This window comes from Amphiprion ocellaris, chromosome 6 (assembly GCF_022539595.1).
Source record: "Amphiprion ocellaris isolate individual 3 ecotype Okinawa chromosome 6, ASM2253959v1, whole genome shotgun sequence".
Classification (NCBI taxonomy): domain Eukaryota; kingdom Metazoa; phylum Chordata; class Actinopteri; family Pomacentridae; genus Amphiprion; species Amphiprion ocellaris.
Genome location: NC_072771.1, coordinates 5,148,784 through 5,168,352, shown reverse-complemented (window position 1 = coordinate 5,168,352; position 19,569 = coordinate 5,148,784). Strand labels below are relative to the sequence as shown.

The 19,569-nt window shown below is 39.7% G+C and overlaps 1 protein-coding gene across 2 annotated transcripts in view; it reads left to right on the top strand.

Moving 5' to 3' along the window:
- Window positions 1–19,569, top strand: part of rusc2 (RUN and SH3 domain containing 2) — a 65,296-nt gene that overhangs the window by 22,997 nt on the left and 22,730 nt on the right. For both annotated transcript variants that reach the window (XM_023265760.3, XM_023265759.3), the window contains exons 2-3: window positions 7,474–9,199; window positions 10,478–11,045. In XM_023265760.3, the coding sequence (XP_023121528.2) occupies window positions 7,652–9,199; window positions 10,478–11,045 (2,116 nt within the window). In that variant the 5' untranslated portion in view covers window positions 7,474–7,651. The remainder of the gene's footprint in view (window positions 1–7,473; window positions 9,200–10,477; window positions 11,046–19,569) is intronic.

The window sequence follows — 19,569 nt, the reverse complement described above, 5'->3', positions numbered from 1 at the left end:
GCTTACAGACAGTTGTGTTGACCAACAAGACCACATAAAAGACTACCAGGAGCTTTGAAAAAAATGCCAAAATTACACCATTTATCAGATCCAGGAACTGTGAAAAAAAGAAAAAATGTCAGATTTTTAACTTTACGACAGTCCTTGAGCTAATTATACATGACATACAGTGCTATTAGGAAAATTAACCAAAATTAGGCTCTTTTATCAAAATCTGTTTATTCTACATGTCTTATTTTAAATTTTTTCCAAAAATAAACCATTTGCAGTAACCAGATTCTGTAAAAACTAAAAAATTCTGCACTCCTTTGCCCAACCAGAAAGCCATGAGTGACTCAAATGTGATCAATGGTTACATGACAATAATTCAGAGATTTTTCGGCTGAACTGCAGGCTGTGTTTACAAAGACCATTGAGTAGACAAATTAGAGAAATTGATTGCAAAATAAACACAGTAGATCAGTAAAACAAATGAAGCATGGCTCAAAAACAGTGAACAGAGGAGCAGGTTGTTGGAGGATACATTTGGCTTGGTGAAATATGGATATGATGTGCAGAGTAGTGTGAAAAATGACGAGTTTGTAGACTTTGCAATAATGTAAACAGTGAAATATCTATAGCTTGTAAAGCCACCATTATCTTCAAGCACTGATAACACGTGTGGACATGTTAATTCCAGCTTTTATTAATTTTTAAAAAAGTATTATAATAATCAAAGAAATTCCACTTTCATTTTTTCTCTTGTTATGTTATATGGCATTACAACTTTGTTATATTACACAGAAGAGATCTGTGAGTTCTGTCTAGTCATTGTTGTTCTGTTTCCATAGACTTTATATTGCAGTAAAAAATGAGCCCACAGTGACTGAAAATGTGACAGGAGCAAAGAAAACGCCCAGAAACTGCTTGGAATTTGGACAAAGTCTGATTTAACTAATACAATACTCATTTATGGGCTTCTCCACTCATGATTTTGGACAAATATGATCTAATTGAAGCCTTTTCTGGGTTGAACCTGTTGATGTTGAAACTTTTGATTCCACCATTGAGTTGGATGAGTTGAAGATTTTCATCTAAAACTTTTAAAACAGTTTTTGACTTGTGATGATGAGTTGCAGCACATTGCAGAGTATAAACCCCAGGTGTCTGTTGAGTTGCTCCTCTGAATTCAGATCATGTGAAGGATCTCTGTGTCATATCGGTTTGAAGCGAGTGTTTGATGTGTGGTCGGAGCCTTTGCAGAGTCACATTTGAAGTAAACTTCACCAACGTACCCTGATGTAAAGTTTCTGCACCATCAGAATACAGGAGATGATGGTGACGCAGAGAAATGAATCATTTGGTTTTCTTAGGAACGTCTGTGAAAGTGTCCTTGACGTGTCTCTGTAGTACGTCTGGGAGATAAAATGACGACTATACCTACCGACAACAGACACTTTATCAACAGCGATGCTCTATAAGATGCAAACCACCATTAAACCACCCACCAAAAACTCTAAATTACAGTTTTGTACAACTATAAACAACCACATTTGGGGCCACTTGGAAATGTCATTATTTTTGAAAGGAAAGCAGTTTTTTTCAATGAAGATAACATTAAATGAATGATAAATCCAGTGTAGACACTGTTAATGTGGTAAATGACTATTGTAGCTGGAAACGGCTGATTTTTAATGGAATATCTACATAGGGGTACAGAGGAACATTTCCAGCAACCATCACTCCTGTGTTCTAATGCTACATTGTGTTAGCTAATGGTGTTGAAAGGCTCATTGATGATTAGAAAACCCTTGTGCAGTTATGTTAGCACATGGATAAAAGTGTGAGTTTTCATGGAAAACATGAAATTGTCTGGTTGACCCCAAACTTTGGCATTTATATTGCTGCTTCACTGTTTCTTCTTTTCAGCCAATCAATCATATATAAGATGGAATAACAAAGAAAATGTCAGAAAAGCTTCGAATGTGCAGTGAAAGAGTCATATTTTAACCCAAATTTTTCCAACCTTAATGGAGTATTTTTGGTGCTGAACTTTATATAAGCTTCTAACATATAGAAAAATCCAACAAATGTCACATTTTCCTGAACTTAAACACATAGTTTTGGTGGTTTAAGCTAACTAGAAGATAGAAAACCAGAAAAACAAAAATAAACAACAACAAGAACAAAACTTACGCCTACAACATCACAGGTGACAAATTTATGGACAGATGGACTGGTCCCATAGCGACGTATTTTACAAACCAAGAGCAAAACTATAATATTAGAGAAATATGACGATTTTAAACGCATAATACCAACTAAAAGTAACACAGCTGCAGCTCATCAATGCGACTTTAGGTTTAATTATCACCATGCATCACAAAATTGTCTAGCAAAATTACAGACGCTCTAAAAGAGCAGCACAAAGCAGTATCTGGGCAATGAGCTCTGCTGGATCTTTGAGTAATGTCAACGCCTTTTCCAAGAAAGAAATCAGTTCTGAATACTGATTGGTCAGTCTTCAGTGTGTATTTATGCCCTAAACTCTTAACACAACTTTCCCAGGATTAGCATAAGTTAGCATGAGATGTCCCGGGTGAGAAGTGAAGCTCTTAAACAGGAAGTTACCTCGATAACCTTGAACCCTGCACAGAAAGTCAGCTTTTCTTCAAAATACGTGTCATTTTTAGCTGTAAACTCGATTTTGGCCTCCTTTTTAAAACTTCTCATGTGCTTATAGTTCCAGTTCTTCCTGATTTTTATGTCTTTGCTTTGTTTTTATAGATAATCAGCATATTAGGGATGTTTCTCACGCTATCCAACCTAGAAGCTCACGGGGAATCTTTCGACTCATTGGGGTTTCCATGTTTACTTTTGTAGGTCAAGTAATTTAGCATAATATACTGTCTAATTAGGAATATTGTACCTTAACTTTTAAACTTGTCGAAGGAATTTCTTTGATTAAAACCCAACTACTTCGACTTCAACATTTCAGTTTCTTCCTGCAAGAATATTCACAAAATTCAATTAAAGATAAACTCTGCTGGTAGTCGAAGTCAGAGTCGGTCTAACTCTGTCTGCTCTGAACTCGTTACACAATGACGTGACCCTGCAGCTAATCTCCTAAACCCATTAATGTTGGTCTGCTGTTAACTGCACTCGTCTGCATCGCTAAGCTCGTGTCATTAAAGCCACTTTCCACTCGTAGGAACCATCGACCTGAAAAGTTACCGCGGTGGGACTTTTTTAAGACTCTACAGTTCTATTTTTACATGTTAGTTTAGATTAGAAATGAGCAAAAAAAATATTTTCAGATACGTGGAGCCAAATGCAGCAACTGAAATATGACGATAGTCTACTTATTTTCCAATATAAGAACTTTATATCACGCACTCGTGTTGCATTTTTGTTCTCATAACATCTTCTAACATGCAGTTTGTTATGTTTAATGTAATATTAGACATTTGAATAGAATTTACACCTGAAAACATTACTGCTAAGCTTACTATGGGTTAATTAGAGTTGACTGTTTGCCCACTTTGTTACGCAACAAGAAGATTTCTGACTTTATCCATGACGTTGGACAGCTTTAGTAGTGGAAAGTCAGGCTTTTTTTTGGCCACTTTCACGTAATTAATCCACTAACTTTCAAACAAAGATGTTTAACTTTGGTAAATCAATGTTAAAATAGTATAATAATTTTGAAAAAATGAAGCAATTCTATGAATAAATGAGGACAAAATAGGAACACAACTGTTAAGACCTAAAGTTTGGATCAATCTGCAGTGTATTTTATGATTTAGACTTGTTTTATTCTGTAATGTTTGAAAAATAATCACAAATTTCCATCATAGTTTCTTAAAACTTTTAGATTGCCAAATTTTTTAATTAAAGATGTATTTTTTTCAATCATTTATTTTATGATTAAGATTTAATTTATGCTATAACGCTGGAAAAGTAGTTGTAAATTTCTGCTTGAAACCTTTAAATTCTCAGGTTATATTTAATTCAAGATGATATGAATTGCTAAGCTTGTTTTAGGTTAATTTGAGTTGACTGTTTGTCCTCTTTGTTATGCAATGAGGAGATTTCAGACTTTAGTAGTGGAAAATCTGACTTTTTTTGGCCGCTATTGCTTAATTAATCCAAAATACATTAACCTACTGCAGCGTCAGATATCAATACATCTTGATAATAATCTTTATTTGTGCACAGACTTTCAGACAAACTTGCAAGGTGCTTAACTTTGGTAAATTACTATTACAATGGTATATAATTTAAAAAATGAAGTTCTAAAAGTAGTTCTGTCATCTGCAGTGTGCTTCTTCAGTCAATTATTTTAGGATTAAGACTTGTTTTATTGTATAATCTTTGAAAAATAATCACAAATTTCCATTATACTTTCTTAAGACTTTTAAATTGCAAAGTTGTTTAATTCAAGATGCATTTTTTTAGTTATTTATTTTATCATTAAGACTTATTTTATTCTATAACATCTGAAAAATTGTCAGTTAAGTTATTTTTAATTCATGATGATATTTTTGCTGAGCTTATTTTGGGTTAATTAGAGTTGACTGTTTGCCCTCTTTGTTACGCAACAAGGAGATAAATCAGTGTTAAAACAGTATAATAATGTGAAACAATGAAGCAATTCTAAACGAAATAACAACAAAATAAGATTAAAAAAACAACTGTTAAGGCCCATTAGAAGATTATTACTTATCAAAGTGTAACACTGCAAAAAGTAATCAAAATTAGCATTCTGGACATAATTGTGCAAGTCTAGGTTTACAAAAAACAGTTCCCGCAATAACCGATCGAGTCGAGATACTAAAAAAAGGCGTCAGTATGTGCCAGAGTTCATAAAATGTCATGATTTATTCCCGCTGCAGCATTTCGTGGAGTCTTTGTTCGCAGCTTCGAGATAAAAAGGTTGAACTCCACTTGTGCTCAGGTGAAGCCGAGGCCTCCCTTACCGCAAATACCACTCCATTCTCTGCTGAAAAGGTCGTCTGTCAAGAGAGGGTTCTCACTTATTACCGTCTCACTGCTAACATTTAGCTTCAGGGCTGCTGTCTGCGGCCTCAGCTGGCCTTTATCTTCTCTTTACAAACTCTAAAAACGATGAAGGAGACTTTTACTGCACTCAGGCTTCTAATTGTGCTCATAAAGGTCTCATCTGCGTTATTTTTATCTGAGTTAATCAGAATAAATAATGCTACTTTCTCCGCCCACGTTTTCCAACACGCTGAAGGGATTTAAGGCGATAAATTTAATTTCACATTTGCCGTTTAATCGACTTACTGTACCTGGGATTACATTGGACTAAGCAGGTGTAATTGAGGTGTTAGTCTCAGACGATTAAAGCAGCAGCGCTAATCCAGCTCATATTGTTCCTTCTGCTGCTTTACTGGAAAAATTAAAGGCATTACAAAGGATAATTTCACTTAAGAACAAAAAAGAAAACAAGCCAAATGTGATTAATCTGGCTGCCGTTAGATAATGAAACTGCTCGGAAACCGTGGCAACAGCAGCACGAGTCAGTCCAGAAGCAGCCAAATGAGGCAGTATTGAGGTAAAATATGAACTAAACGTTTCCACATTAATCAAGGATAGTTGGGAAATAAACATAAAAAAAACTGTGAATAATATTTTCATGTAATTTTGTTGAATCTATTTCTAGAAACAAATTTAATTCAGGGTTATCCAGGACTGATATCAGTTATTAGCGATCAATAAGGCCAGCAACAGATATTTTGGAACTTATATACAAACATAAAAATGAATGCCTTAGTGCAAAAAATGTAGAATAACACAAACTCCAACACAAAACTTAATTATGTTCCACATATTTTATAATTTCAAAAAATCTGTTTTGTGCTGACTTTGATGAAATATCTTGATCTTAAGCCAAGATTTGATTCATTTTCCGAACTAATTAACTAACTTTCCGTCACACGTGTGACAGTCAAATTTTTGATTAAACCTGAAGTGATAAAGCTCCATAATGTGTTTTGTAACGTATTACACAGTGAATAAACTGCAATCTGTCTGAATAAATGCAATTAGATACCAGAGAGGTGCTTTAGCTTTGCAGAATGAAGCTTCATTAGATGTTTCTGATCTGGAACTGAAAGATGTCGGACTAGATGCAGATAATCATCCTCTGATAAAAGTCATTTAAAGTCAGCTATCAGCTAAAAACCTCATTAACCCAACAAATGTGGATCTAGACAGTGGATGTAGAGTGAAACAGTGTGTGAGCGTTGTGTGTTTGTGTTATTTCGGGTGTGATATGTGAATGAGATCACAGTCCTGTTTCAGAATCAGCTGCTCGCTGTTTCCGCCTCACATGCTGCTGACTCACTCTGCTCTCTGTAGAGATTCACACCCTCAGTGGTTAAAATTCTGCACCGCTGCTGTTGCTGTTTCAGATTAGCTTCATTTGTGGTCATTAGCCGAGTTCGTAGATTATTTAAATCCTATTCAGGACGGTCAGAATGAACCGACGTTATCATTACGGTGGGTGGAGATGCCGTGTGAGAACAGTTGCGCAGCATCTTCTGCAGCTCCAGAAGGCCTCATTAAAGTCTGACATGATGGGGATGAGCTCAGCATGACTACAGGGTGTGAAGTCTGAGTTGCATAAGGGTGGGAACCAATGTTTATCCCTGCAATAAAGACTAAAATATAGAACATTTTGTCCTCTGTGCAGTTTTTGGCCTTTGTTGTCTGTTTTTTAGTAACCACAGGTCCCTAAACTTTGTGGAAATGGAATGATGCATCAGTGTTTCTGGTTGTTTGTCACATTTTTGCTCATTTTTCACAGTGAAAAATGAATAAAAATGTGTCAGGAGCAAAAAACACCAGGAAAAGTGCTGTATAATTCCATTTAAATTACACAAACTGTGCACAGAAATCAGGATGTTCTATATTTTAGTCCCTTTATCCGAGCCAAAAACTGTGAAAATAGAAAAAAGAAGAAAAACAAAAATTGGATATTGAACTTTATGACAGTCTGTGAACTAATTGTATAGTTTAGTTCAGAAAATGACTTGTAGAATAAACTGACTTTGATGAAATATCTGGATTTTAAGCCAAGATTTGGTTCATTTTCTGATCCAAACTATACAGCAACTATATATTTTTTCGATTTACACAGGTTCTTGCTTTGATAAAGGGACTAAAATATATTTTCACTGGAGCTAACAGTCCCTGTTTCTACTGTCTGCAGTCTGATCTGTGAGCTGCAACCTTATTGCATAAAGGCTCCTTATCCTTACATATCCCAATTTAACTCCTGACAACAAGTCATAGGACATTTATTTCAGAAAATTCTCAGTTTTTAATGTTTATTTGCCTTTCCTGAGGTTTGCAGATGACGTTTTAAATGATTTTTCTGACCTCGTAGCCTCCAGCCTGCATGTAAAAGTGTGCTTTTTGCTGCTTTCATAACATCTCTGCTCTCTGTCTCCCTTTTATATTTTCCAGATGTACCACTCTGACCATGGCGTAGACTTCCCTGACCTCTCCTTCCAAATCCCTGGCAGCCCTGCAGAGCTGCTCCAAGCTGACAGAGAGTAAAACCAAACCCCACCAGGCTTCATCCTTCCCCCTCTTCAGCCACTCCCTCCTCCAGCTCCACTCCCAGCCTCCCTCCTCCTGGACCATGGACAGCCCTCCGAAGCTGTCCGGCGAGACCCTGATCGTGCACCACATCCCCCTGGTGCACTGCCAGGTGTCGGGCCATCGGCAGGGAGGCTGCGGGAGCTCTCTGAAGAGAAGCAACCCGTTCAGCCCGCCGGAGAACCTTGGCTTGAGTCGCACCACTTCCCTCCCGGAGAGAGACGTCCTCCAGAGGGAAGCTCTCCTCTACAGCAGCCTGATCCAGACTTCCAGCGGCTCCTGGGCCTCCCACACCGGAGGGAGGGAAAGGAAGGGCGGCGGGAGAGGAGGCAGCACGGCGAGCGACGATTCCTCGTTTACCTCCAGCAACTCGGAGGACCAGTTGATCACCGCTCACACGTTACCCAGAGCCAAACCCAGGAACAGGAATCCGCTGCGTCACAATCCGTTCCTGCTGAACACCGAAGACGACGAGGATGAGGAAGAGGAGGAGGACGAGGGCGACAACCTCAGCGGCTACCTGGAGGACTCGTCTTTCCACCTCCACAGTGACGCCAACTCCGACGGCTTGGCGCCCTTCCACCTGCACGACCTCGGATTCGCCTCCGAGCCGTTCCTTTTGCACAGTTTGGTCGGGGGAAGCAGCCGGGAGTCTCTGAGAGGCGTCGCTTCAGATCTGTCCGCCCACCTGGAGGACCTGGACATCTTGGGCCTGGACAGCCAGCGGCGCCACGGAAGCAGCGGCTCCAACATGTCCATGGACTGCGGGGAGCAGGACTGGGGCGACGACGACGAAGAAGATGAAGACCACCCGATGAGGTGCGGTCGAAGCAGCAAGACAGGCTCGTACTCGTCTGGCTCGTCCACCCAGCACTGCTCCTGCTGCGCCCTGTCCCAGAACTACCCCCAGAACTACCCCCAGCACTTCCCCGAGCCTTTCTCCGAGTGCCAGCAGGGCTACGGCAGCGACTCGTCCTGCAACAGCTCCGACGGCGTCCTCGTCAACTTCAGCGCCATCTACAACAAGATGAACAACGGCGTCCCGGAGAAGCCGCCGGCCTCCGGAACCGCCAACCTCAACAGCTCCACCGACCACTCCTGCACCTCCTCGGTGTCCGATCTGCACCAGCGGGACTCGACCGGAGGAGCCTTCTACCTGGACCTGCACACCTCCCCGACCGAGCCGCCGCCGTCCCACCAGCAGCCCTCCTTCCCCCTGATCCGGGAGCCTCACCTGTCCACCTCCTCCACCTGCTCCTGCTCCGTGGAGCACCAGGGGCTCCTGGACCTCGACGCCAACTGCAACTCCTTCCACCCGCCTCCTCGTGCTGGATCCTCGGGCGACCTCGCCTCCTGCCTGCAGAGTCAGGCCCGGCTGGTGGTTGCCACCCAGAACTACTACAAACTGGTGACCTGCGACTTGTCGTCCCAGTCGTCTCCGAGTCCAGCAGGCTCCTCGGTCAACAGCTGCTCCGACGAACACAGCAAAGGAAGCCCAACGCCGACTCAGCCCAGCGAGTACTTCTTGTTCAGGCAGCGGGCCGACGAGCAAGGCGTGGAGGAGGAGGACGAAGATGGAGAGTCATCCAGGGTGAGTGGAGACCCTAGTCAAACAGTAATGCAACCTGAACATGTGGCCAAGTTATAAGATTCATTACATATTTCTTGGGTTTTATTTTAAAGAGTTTTAGGTAGAAGAACTGTTTCTGTATTCCTTAAAAAAACGGCTTTTAAGCAAGTTTTTTGTACGGCGCCTTAGTAGAGATGGATATTCAAAGTGCTTTACAGGCAAAAAATCTAAAAAAAAATTCAGACTTGTAAAAGACAAAATACAAAAACACGACAGGACAAAACTTTATTTATCCTGAGGAAATTATTTTACCAGATATTGCTAAGAGAACAAAATTGAATAACATGAGAGAATGCAGTTAGATAAAAGTGTGGAAGATAAAGTGTACAATAACTGAGTAAATTAACCGAGTAAACGTGCAGAATAAAGGTACTCTCAGTTTAGAGTAGACTTCATAATCAAACTAATGACTTAAAAGGAACAGAAAATGAAATATGAATGGATAAAATACAAAAATATGGCTATGTTTCTTCAAGGAGTAGCTGGTTCTAGTAGTATAATGAATAAAAGAGACCTTCCAACCCTGTCGGGGACTCAAAGAGAGAAACTCAAGCATCTTCGGTGCATTTATACTGTGTGTAAAATAGCACCAGCTCATCATCTGCAATAAAAATACAGATTTTCTTACTAATTGCAGCATTTGTTAGAAGGTGGAAGTGAAAATGACTCACTTAAGGAATTCAGATGATGATTACATAACCAAAACAAGCAAAATATATTTTAAAAAAAACTTCAATTCTGCTTGGAAAAACACAGCTTGCCAGAGGTGATATGAGTAATTAATTAATTCTAGGGAGTGAATTCAGTTGATTTACTCCAACAAGTAATAATTATTTAGTGAGATGACAAGAAATACAACATGAGGAGGTGAGGAAAGAAGGAATAACTCAGTAATGCCAAGCAGATGTAGTGATTTGGAGAGATTACAAAGACAAAAGATGCAGAAATTGTGCAATAAATAGCTTCTAAATGGTATCAGATGAGTCGGAGTGAAACCCCATGACAGTGACAGTGACCCTGGACTTTAAATAGCCGTGACTCTGGCTTGAGTCTGGCTCGTTTTAGACTCTGGCTGTTATCATGTCTGAGGATTATTTTAGCCGCTAAGTAGAGCTGAAGGGTTTTAATATCAGTCAGGAACAGAGGCACTGTGTCAAAGCTGATCCGGCCTTCTGGTGCTTTGTTTTATCCACTGAACCACTGCTGAAAGTTTGACTGCTTTTCTTTAATTTCATTCAGCGAGATGATGATGACGACGATGATGAGGAGGAGGAAGAAGAGGAGAGGAAGACGAAGGAGGCAGCCGGTGCTGCTGAAGCTTCTAACACCATGATCGAAGGTCAGGTTTACGTGAACGTTTCCCCTCCGATGGCGGGTCGGGGGGGGATCGGCGCCGCCTCGGGAAGCCGTCCACGATCCCGCAGCTACGACCGCAACCTGGACAAATCCCCGTCTCCTCGGCTCGGCTCTTTAGAGCGCATGCTGAGCTGCCCGGTCCGGCTCAGCGAGGGCTCCGCCCCAGCGCCGCCGCCGCCCCCCAGGGTCACCTCCTTCGCGGAGATCGCCAGGAGCAAACGCAGGAACGGAGGTAACGGAGGGTCGCCGTCCACCAAGGCGGCGGCGGTGGACCCCTTCTCCTCCACCTACTCCACCCACTCCCACTCCTCGGTGGATTTCTCTCCGATCCTGGAGCAGCGGGTCGAGGCGGACAGTCAGCTGTCACCCACACCGTTCACCAGGTGTTACAGTCAGGGCAGCATCGAGAGACACCTGGAGGGGGCGAGAGAGACCCGGGCCAAGGGTGAAGGTACGACACCTCCTACTATCCTACTACTCCTATGTGTAGGAACATGACTGGGACACTAGGGGGCAGAAGGAATGTCAGATACAGGAAGGAGCATAATAAGTTAATTAGGGCTGGACCCGAATATCCGAATATTCAGTTGCGATGGTGGTATCCTAATATTTATTTAGAGATCCCCCCCGTTGGATGGTGTCGCATGAACGGTATTCGACTCGTCAATATGTCTGATGTCCTCCCCATCGGACGTTACGATACTAACCGATCCTAATATTCGGCTTGTCCCTCCATCCGTCAGGTTTAGAACAAAAGTTAGGTGCTGTATCTGGTCCAGCTTTGGAATGAAGATGGGTTGTAAATGCTCACAGGGTCTAAGGATCAGACTAAGTCCTGGGTAAGTTTTCTGTGGGTCAGACGAGGAAGAATCTGGGGTGCCGATGAAATCACAATGTGAGGGAAAACCTCCTCGGAGTTCCGCTGTAAGTCAGAACTCACATATGCACATAAGTACTTATGTCAGTCACCTACACTAACACAGTGGTAAAATCATAACCTGGGACATAAAAACACAGTACAGAGGGTCCTCGACTTACATCCTAGTTCCGTTCCTACGGCCCGATGTAAGTTAATTTTCACCGTGAGTCGGAACTTCAGCAAAAATGTAAACAAAGCCGTTACGATATCAATCAGTTCTTGGGAATAGTCATGAATACCAATGGCTTTCATGCATATAGGAATCATTTTACAAGAAGATAACAGAATATGTTTCATTGTTTTTACAACTTGATCTACTTGATCTGGCTTGAGAGCCATAATGAAGCGCAAAAAGTTAGTGAATTAGCACAATCCAAGGTGGCGTACAAACGGCAAATGTAAACAAAGCCGTCTTATAGCGCCACGTGATGATATATTCGTCTGCTCCGTTCGCCAACTGGTTCCACGTAACTGGTTCCACGTAACTGGTTCCGACGTAACGATTAAACGCCATAGGTCGAGGACGTCATAAACCAAGGACCACCTAATTTCACTTCCATGGAGATGGCTTTCCTTTTCTTCGAAGCACTGTCATCAAAAGAGTCTGACTTACACTTGGGAGCCAGATTGAAGGGCAAGAAGTTTCCAAAAAAACAACAAAAACCAAAGTTAGCGAATGTAGCACAATCCAAGGTGGTGTACAACTGGCGAATGTAAACAAAGCTGTCTAGTGCTATGTGACGACGTATTTCTCTGCTCCGCTCTCCATCTAGTTCCCACGCAAAATTTGTTTTAATGTTGCAAACGCCGTACGTCAGAATTATGGAACAAGACTTTCTTAATAAATTTATGGGAGATGCCGACATAAGCATAAAACACTGTAGGTTGAGGACGTCGTAAACCAAGGACCTACCATAAACCTATGGAAACCAAATTTGCACATCTGGCATGCGTGTCATGAGATTAGCAAAAATCTGGAATCATATTTTTGTCCGTCTCATGAATGAAATCAGTTAATGCAATTAATTAATTACAAAGCCTCTAATTGATTAGGTAATTTTTTTTTTTTTTAATCGTGTCGCACCACTGGAAGTTAGCCATAGAGACCAAAATGCTTGTTTGTACCAGACTGTAAGCATGTTTAATTCTGCTGTGAAGTTGAGCATTTTAACATGGAGGTTTATAAGGATTGACTTGATTTTTTTTCCCAGCTTCGAGTGCAGTTTTTGGTACTTTGTCTTCGCCTACGTATTCTGTAGAACATAATGGTCTGACTGCACCACATTATCATTCTGGTACAGGTAGAAAAAAATGCATTCTGCCTTGTTTGATTTCTTTAACCCTCGTGTCGTCCTGCAGGTCAAATTGACCTGTTTTAAAGCTTGAAAATGTGGGAAAAAATATTTTCACAGTGAAACTTCTGATGTCCACATTTTCAACATTTTTGGTAAATTTTTGAACATTTTTTGGTGGAAAAAAAGAAATGTTAAAAATGTTTCATAAGAACATTCACCAAAAAAATCAACCAAAATCCAGCGAATTTTGCCGGATTTTGGTTGATTTTTTTGGTGAATGTTCTTAAAGAAAATATTAGAAGTTTTACTGATATATTTGTAATCAATTTAGATATTTTTAGGATTTTTTTGGGAATATTTTTACTCATTTTTTTGAAAATATTTACAAGAATTTTCTTGCCACATTTGGGGGATTTTTTGAAATAAAACTTTTAAGGGAAACTTTTAAAGAATTATTGGAATTTTCTTCCTGAAAGTTTTGCCAATTTTCAGAAATTTGGGGACTTTTTTGCTGAATTTTTGGATTTTCTTCAGACAAGGAAACAATATTTTTTGGTGCCCGTAAATGAAGACAACAGGAGGGTTAAACAAAACACAGTCATCTTAGGCTGAGCTAAGCCCAGGATGCAGTGATGGTGCCCCTGATGGGTGGAATTGTTTTGGCGGAACATTTGCATGCATTAAAATGGATTATCCACAGAAAATAAAAACTAGCAGGGCTACATTGATGCACAATTTAGAACCTCAACAGAACTTGAAATTTTCAGTGTGGTGGGTTGCTGCTTGGAGGTTGTTGAAAAAGGTAACATAGCTATGAATGAGTCAAACTAACAGGGATTGACTTGATTTTGGAGCCAGCCTCTAGTGGGAACTTTATTTTTGGCACTGGAGGTTTCCCCTTGCTTTATTCCTGCAACAGATTCTAGCGTAAAGCACACAAAAAATGATGCGTTGAGTTAAAGTCATTGCATCATCCAGACATGCATTAACATTTCCACAGCAGATGTTGTTGTGGGAGTCTTTGTTTGACATTTCCTGTGCTGTATCTTAAGGCTCAGGGTTAATTCTACCTCTTAGGACTAGAGACAGCACATATACTAGTGTATATATGCAGAGTTTACCCTCCACTGTAGAGAGAGTGGAGGTTGAAGTGGGCCAAATGTGTCCTGAATAACAATCAGGTGAGAGGGGAGTCGAAGGTGCAGAGAAAAACCCCCACTGAGCTCAGTGTGGGTTTGTGTGTTTGTGTTGTTGTTGCTGTGTGTAGCGTCGCCTGTAGACCCGGCTTATCACAGAAACAAAACCCACAGAGGCCTTTTTGTTCTGACAGCAAAATAATGCCAACATTTATTCCATCGTGTTTGCGGTTTTAGTCAAACGGAGCTAAAAAATCGACGCGTTACGAAAGCATTTTATTGTTTCCATCTCGCAGTGCTGTCACAGATTGTCCAAATTTAGCAGTTTTATTAATACAAAATCTATTTGGGAGGTAAATAGTGGATGGTAAAATGCTGAATTTAACACCGTTTATAATAACCGACGGAGTCAGTCACAACAAAACAGGATAGTTTTTTATTCCTGCCAAATCTAGCAACTGAGAACAATAGCAGATCAATTCCTCCTCTGTTTCTATGTATTCTGAGCCATATGCTGGTTGTAAAGCTGGAATGATTAACTGATTAGTCGCCCAGCATCATCTAAACTCACAAATGGAAAAAAAGAATGAAAGAAATAAAGTGTTTTAGATATGTTTGGGATAAAATACACACGTCTGGTCTTCTTTAATAGGTGTAGAAATAAATCAAAGGAGTACAGAGGAGGTACAAAAGTACATTTTATATTGTACTTATTATATTACATGTATAAATAAGTACATGATATAATAAGTGGGTGAAAGTATAGTTGTTAGGTATGAACAGTAATTGGATAAATTCATGAATTCATTCAAGATCAGCATGAAACTCGAAGGAATAAATGCAAGTTTTAAAAGATTTTGCAATTTTCTGAGCCTGTTTTGCGTCTTTACTACTTAAAAAGAGCTGAAATCAGATGTTCTGTCTATGTGTGCAGTCAAACGCATGAGGTCAGACAATTAATCAAAAAATTAACGATTTTTTTGAGTTATGTTCAGCCAACAAACTGCGTTCAGTTAGTTTTCCTCCACAATTAAGGGGATTTTTAATTCACTCATTAAATCCTCCAGACTACCCTGTAGCTTTTCAAAAAAAAAAAAGATTTTTATGTGGATCATTTTTTTGTTTTCAGTCTGACTGAAAGGAAACAGAGAAATTTGCCTCTTTAAATGGACATTTAACGAACTGTTTGATGAATAAAAATTAAATTATTAAACCGGTTTCATTACGTGCAATTACAAATGCAATTACTAATAATATTATGTCAACTCAAAATAATGTTTGCAACTTAAATAGTTCACATAAGTCATCAGTAAATCAGATTTTTTAAAAAATTAAATTGTGAGGAAAGGTTGAATGAGTTGTAAGTGTGAGCGTCTGTGGAGAAAATAACAAAAATATGATCATACAGTTAAAAATTGTTCAAATAAATGCGATAGTTTAGGTTAAAAAAAGAACATTTTAGCCGCTAAATCTTACTGAGATCCTTCATGGAGGTTCCAGAAACTGAGGCCTTTAACTGTCCATCATAAAATCTAACTGGGTGTTGAATCATTTGTCTGAAAAAGTATTTATTACGAAACAGTGGGAGCAGAAACAAGGTCAGCTCGGTCTCAGCTGCTTGCGGTGTTTCTGGTTACACAAACACACTCGCACAGACTCACATGCCTGGAATTCCTCTGGAAAAAGTCCAGGGGTCGTGAAGTGAACCAGGAGAGGAATGTCCCAGGAAGCCCCGGCTGTCCCCCTTTTCTGGTTTCACACCGACCGGAGCTCCTGAAGTCAGCTCAGGAGCATTTAAACTAAGTCTGTTTAATATAGATCCTCTGATAATCCTCTGATAATGACGTTTACACTAATTAACAAACTGCTCCCTTCAGGTTTCAGCTTGTTATTTATATAATACAGCGTTTTTATTTACACCTGTAACAGCAAGCAGGTGTTACTTTATTAGTTTATGATCGTATTAAAGCTCTCGAATCGAGGTCAAAACACTATAATGTTGAAAATAAAAATTTCAAGAGCAATCTTTATTAGCCTGTTGCTACTTCTTTAACCTTGTGAACCCTGAGGGATTTCTAAATGTTTATTACCTGTCATATTTTTGCTCAGTGTGGGCCCATTTTAACCACAGTAAAATAATAAATACATATTTTTTCACTACAATATAAAGTCCTGCATCTCTATGGAAACAGCTCAACCATAACTAGAAGTAACTACATTTTTCTTTTATGCAGTTTGACACCGATATAACACTATAAATTATATAAAAAAGGAAAAAAATTAATAGTAGAATTGCCTTGATTATTATTTTATAAAAATTGAAAAAAAAATTGATTCAACATGTTCAAAATTTTTACAGATGCCCACAGGTGTTACCAATACTGGAGCATAAAATGGAGCCTCTACATACTATAGATATTTTACTACCTGCATTTTATTTCATTTTCATACTTGTCTCGTCTCTGCTCTGTGTAAATGCAGCCAGCACTTCAGCCAAAAAGTGACAGAATTTTTGTCACTTGATTGTTAGTTGCAACTGAGTGAATCTTGACTTGACAGCTGCACTGAGAAGGGCCAAATTTTTTGTTTTTAATAGAATCCGCTTAGTGCAAATGCTTTATTTTTGGTGAATGTTTAAATGGCACATTTGCTGCCAAATCAGGATTTTTCTGTACTTGTCTCCTCTCTGCTTTGTGTAAACAGCCTGCAGTTCATCCAAAAATTGTCAGAATTTTTGTCACTTGAGTATTAGTCATAGCTGAGTCAGTCTTGACTTCACAGCTGCACCGAGGAGTGCAGAGTTTTTTGTTTTTTTTACAGAGTCCGTTTAGTATAAATGATCTATTTTTGGTGAATGTTTAAACGACACATTTGCTAAAACATCAGAATATTGTCCGTACTTCTCTTCCAGCTGCTTTGCGTAAACAGCCTGCAGTTGAGCCCAAAAGTGACTGAATTTTTGTCACTTGACTGTTGCTTCTTGTTTGTATGAAGGAGGGCTGAATTTTTGTTATTTTACCAAATTTCTTTAGTACACACTGAATATTTTTGGTGACTTTTTAAATGGCACATTTGCTGAAGCATCAGGATTTTTCCATACTTGTTTCCTCTCTGCTTTGTGTAAACAGCCTGCATTTGAGCCTAAAAGTGACAGAATTTTTGCCACTTGACTGTTAGTCTCCAGTGAATCAATCACGACTTCACAGCTGCACAGAGAAATGCAGAATTTTTAGGTTTTTACAGAATCTTCTTAGTACAAATGGTCTATTTTTGGCAAATGTTTAAACGACATATTCAGTGATATATCAGGAATTTTCCATGCTTGTATCCTCTCTGTGACTGAATTTTTGTCACCTGACTGTTGGTCTCAGCTGAGTCACTATTGGCTTAATGTTTACACAAAGGTGGGCAGAATATTCAGTTTTTTTACAGAACCTAATTGGAACAAATGGTTAATTTTTGGCGAACGTTTGAACGACACATTTTGCTGAAATATTAGGATTTTTCCATACTCGTATTTTATGTGTTCTGGATCAATGCAGCCTGCAGTTCATCCAAAAAGTGACTGAATCTTTGCCACTTGACTGTTAGTCACATATAAATCAGTCATGACTTCACAGCTGCACCAAGGAATGCAGAATTTTTAGGTTTTTACAGAATCTGTTTAGTAAAAATTGTCTATTTTTGGCAAATATTTAAATGAGGGGGGGGCAGAATGGAACGGAACGGAGCGGGGAGCCTGCAGCCGCTGCAGGAAAAAATCCTAGAGGAAACACTGAATGGTATAATTTTTTAATTTAATTTTATTGTTTATTTTTTAAACAAAAAACAACATGCCTTTTAACTTGATTTTTTTAAATGACATACGGAATAAAGTGAATTTATGTTGAAATATGATGATTTTAAGCTTAGATTTGGTAAATTGTCTCAAAAGAACTGCCCTCTCTAGATTATTAACCTATATACCATTGGAAAGTTGAAAATGGGCAGATTTTTTCTGTTTGTGCAGTTTCTGGCTCTGATAAAAGGTTTAATTTTGTAATTTTTTAAAAAAGAAAACATGCTTTTTAAATCCACTGGTGGATTTCAAGGTTCTGAGGGTTAAAACATCACATCAGCTTCATACAAAATGAACAAAATAACACAATAATATAGTAAAGAAGTGTTAGATTATATAACAGATGCTGCTTCTGGGTGTGCAGGTTTTTACTCCTCTGACGGTTCAGAGTCTAGAACAAAAGATCACTTCCCCACCCTGTTTACTGAACACAGATCAAAGTAGTAATTGGAGCTTCTGAGCAACAACCAAAAGAACGGATTGCATTCTAGGTCTTTAATCTCCTCAATCTTGACGAAGGATGCAGGGATAATTTAGCAGGCGAGAGGGAAAATTGATAAAGAGATTTTAGAGAAAATAGGTCATCCCCACGCAGATACATCTCCAGTTTCTCACAGTGATGACTCTAATGAGCGGTCGTGCAGCTTCTCAAGGTATATATTATTCATCGCACAGTACAGGCCTCTTTGAAAGCCTCTGGGAAAGCAGCTCGCTTTTGCAAATGATGCTTCACACAGAGCTGCAGGAGAAAAGCTAATGGATTCATGTGTGAAAGAGGAGACGGCAGCTGATGGAAGAGGAGGGATGACGGAGCAGATCCTGGGAGTGCTTCTTTCCCTGCATCCTCCCCGGTGGCAGCTTCTTGTCCTGCTGGGTGTGGGGTCTCATCCAGCAGCTCCACGACGCCCCCCGGTGGCCGAGGACGCGCGGCTCGGTGGGCCGGACTCCACGGTGACAAACAGCTTGCGCAACGCCGCTGACGTCACAGCGGCTGCTGTCAGTCATACGGTGCACTGGGACACGACCACAGAAAAACACACACAGATAGTGAATCAGTGCAGAAAAAAAGGCTTCTCCTCCTCCGCCGGTGTTTCCTCCTGACTGCAGTGCCTTCTGCCGTAGTCTATGTGAGTGTCTTTGTGTAGTCCTTGTGTGTTTGTGTGCACGTGGGCCTGTCACAGGAGCGTCTCTGACGGTTATATGGGCGTCTGTGATAAGAGCTGGGCAGCTTTGTGACTGGGCAGTTTTCTGTCTGTCTCCCTTCCAAGTCTAACCTTCACGTTCATGCAGTTTAGTGCCGAGGCAATTAGCAGATTAATCAATGTGCTGATCTAAAGAAAGACGGCTGTTTAGTCGCTGGTTTTGGCTTCTGAAATGTGAACATTTGCCATGTTTATGTCTTCAAAAGGGTATGTTTTGGACTGTTGCATTGACAGAATAAGCAATTTTTATGAAGGTAACTTGGATTTTTAGGGGAAACTATAACCAAAATCTTGGAATATTTCCATATACACTGAAAGATTAATCAAGAAATAATCACCGGGTTGATTAACCCTCTTGTTGTCTTCATTTACGGACTCCAAAAAATACTGTTTCCTTGTCTGAAAGAAAATCAGCAAAAAAATTTCCCAAATTTCTGAAAATTTGCAAAATCTTCAGGAAGAAAATTCCAGTAATTCATTAAAAGTTTCCCCTGAAAATTTTATTTAAAAAAATCCCTCAAATTTCGCAAGAAAATTCTTGTAAATTTTTTTTTTTTTTTAAAAAGATTAAAAATCTTCCAAGAA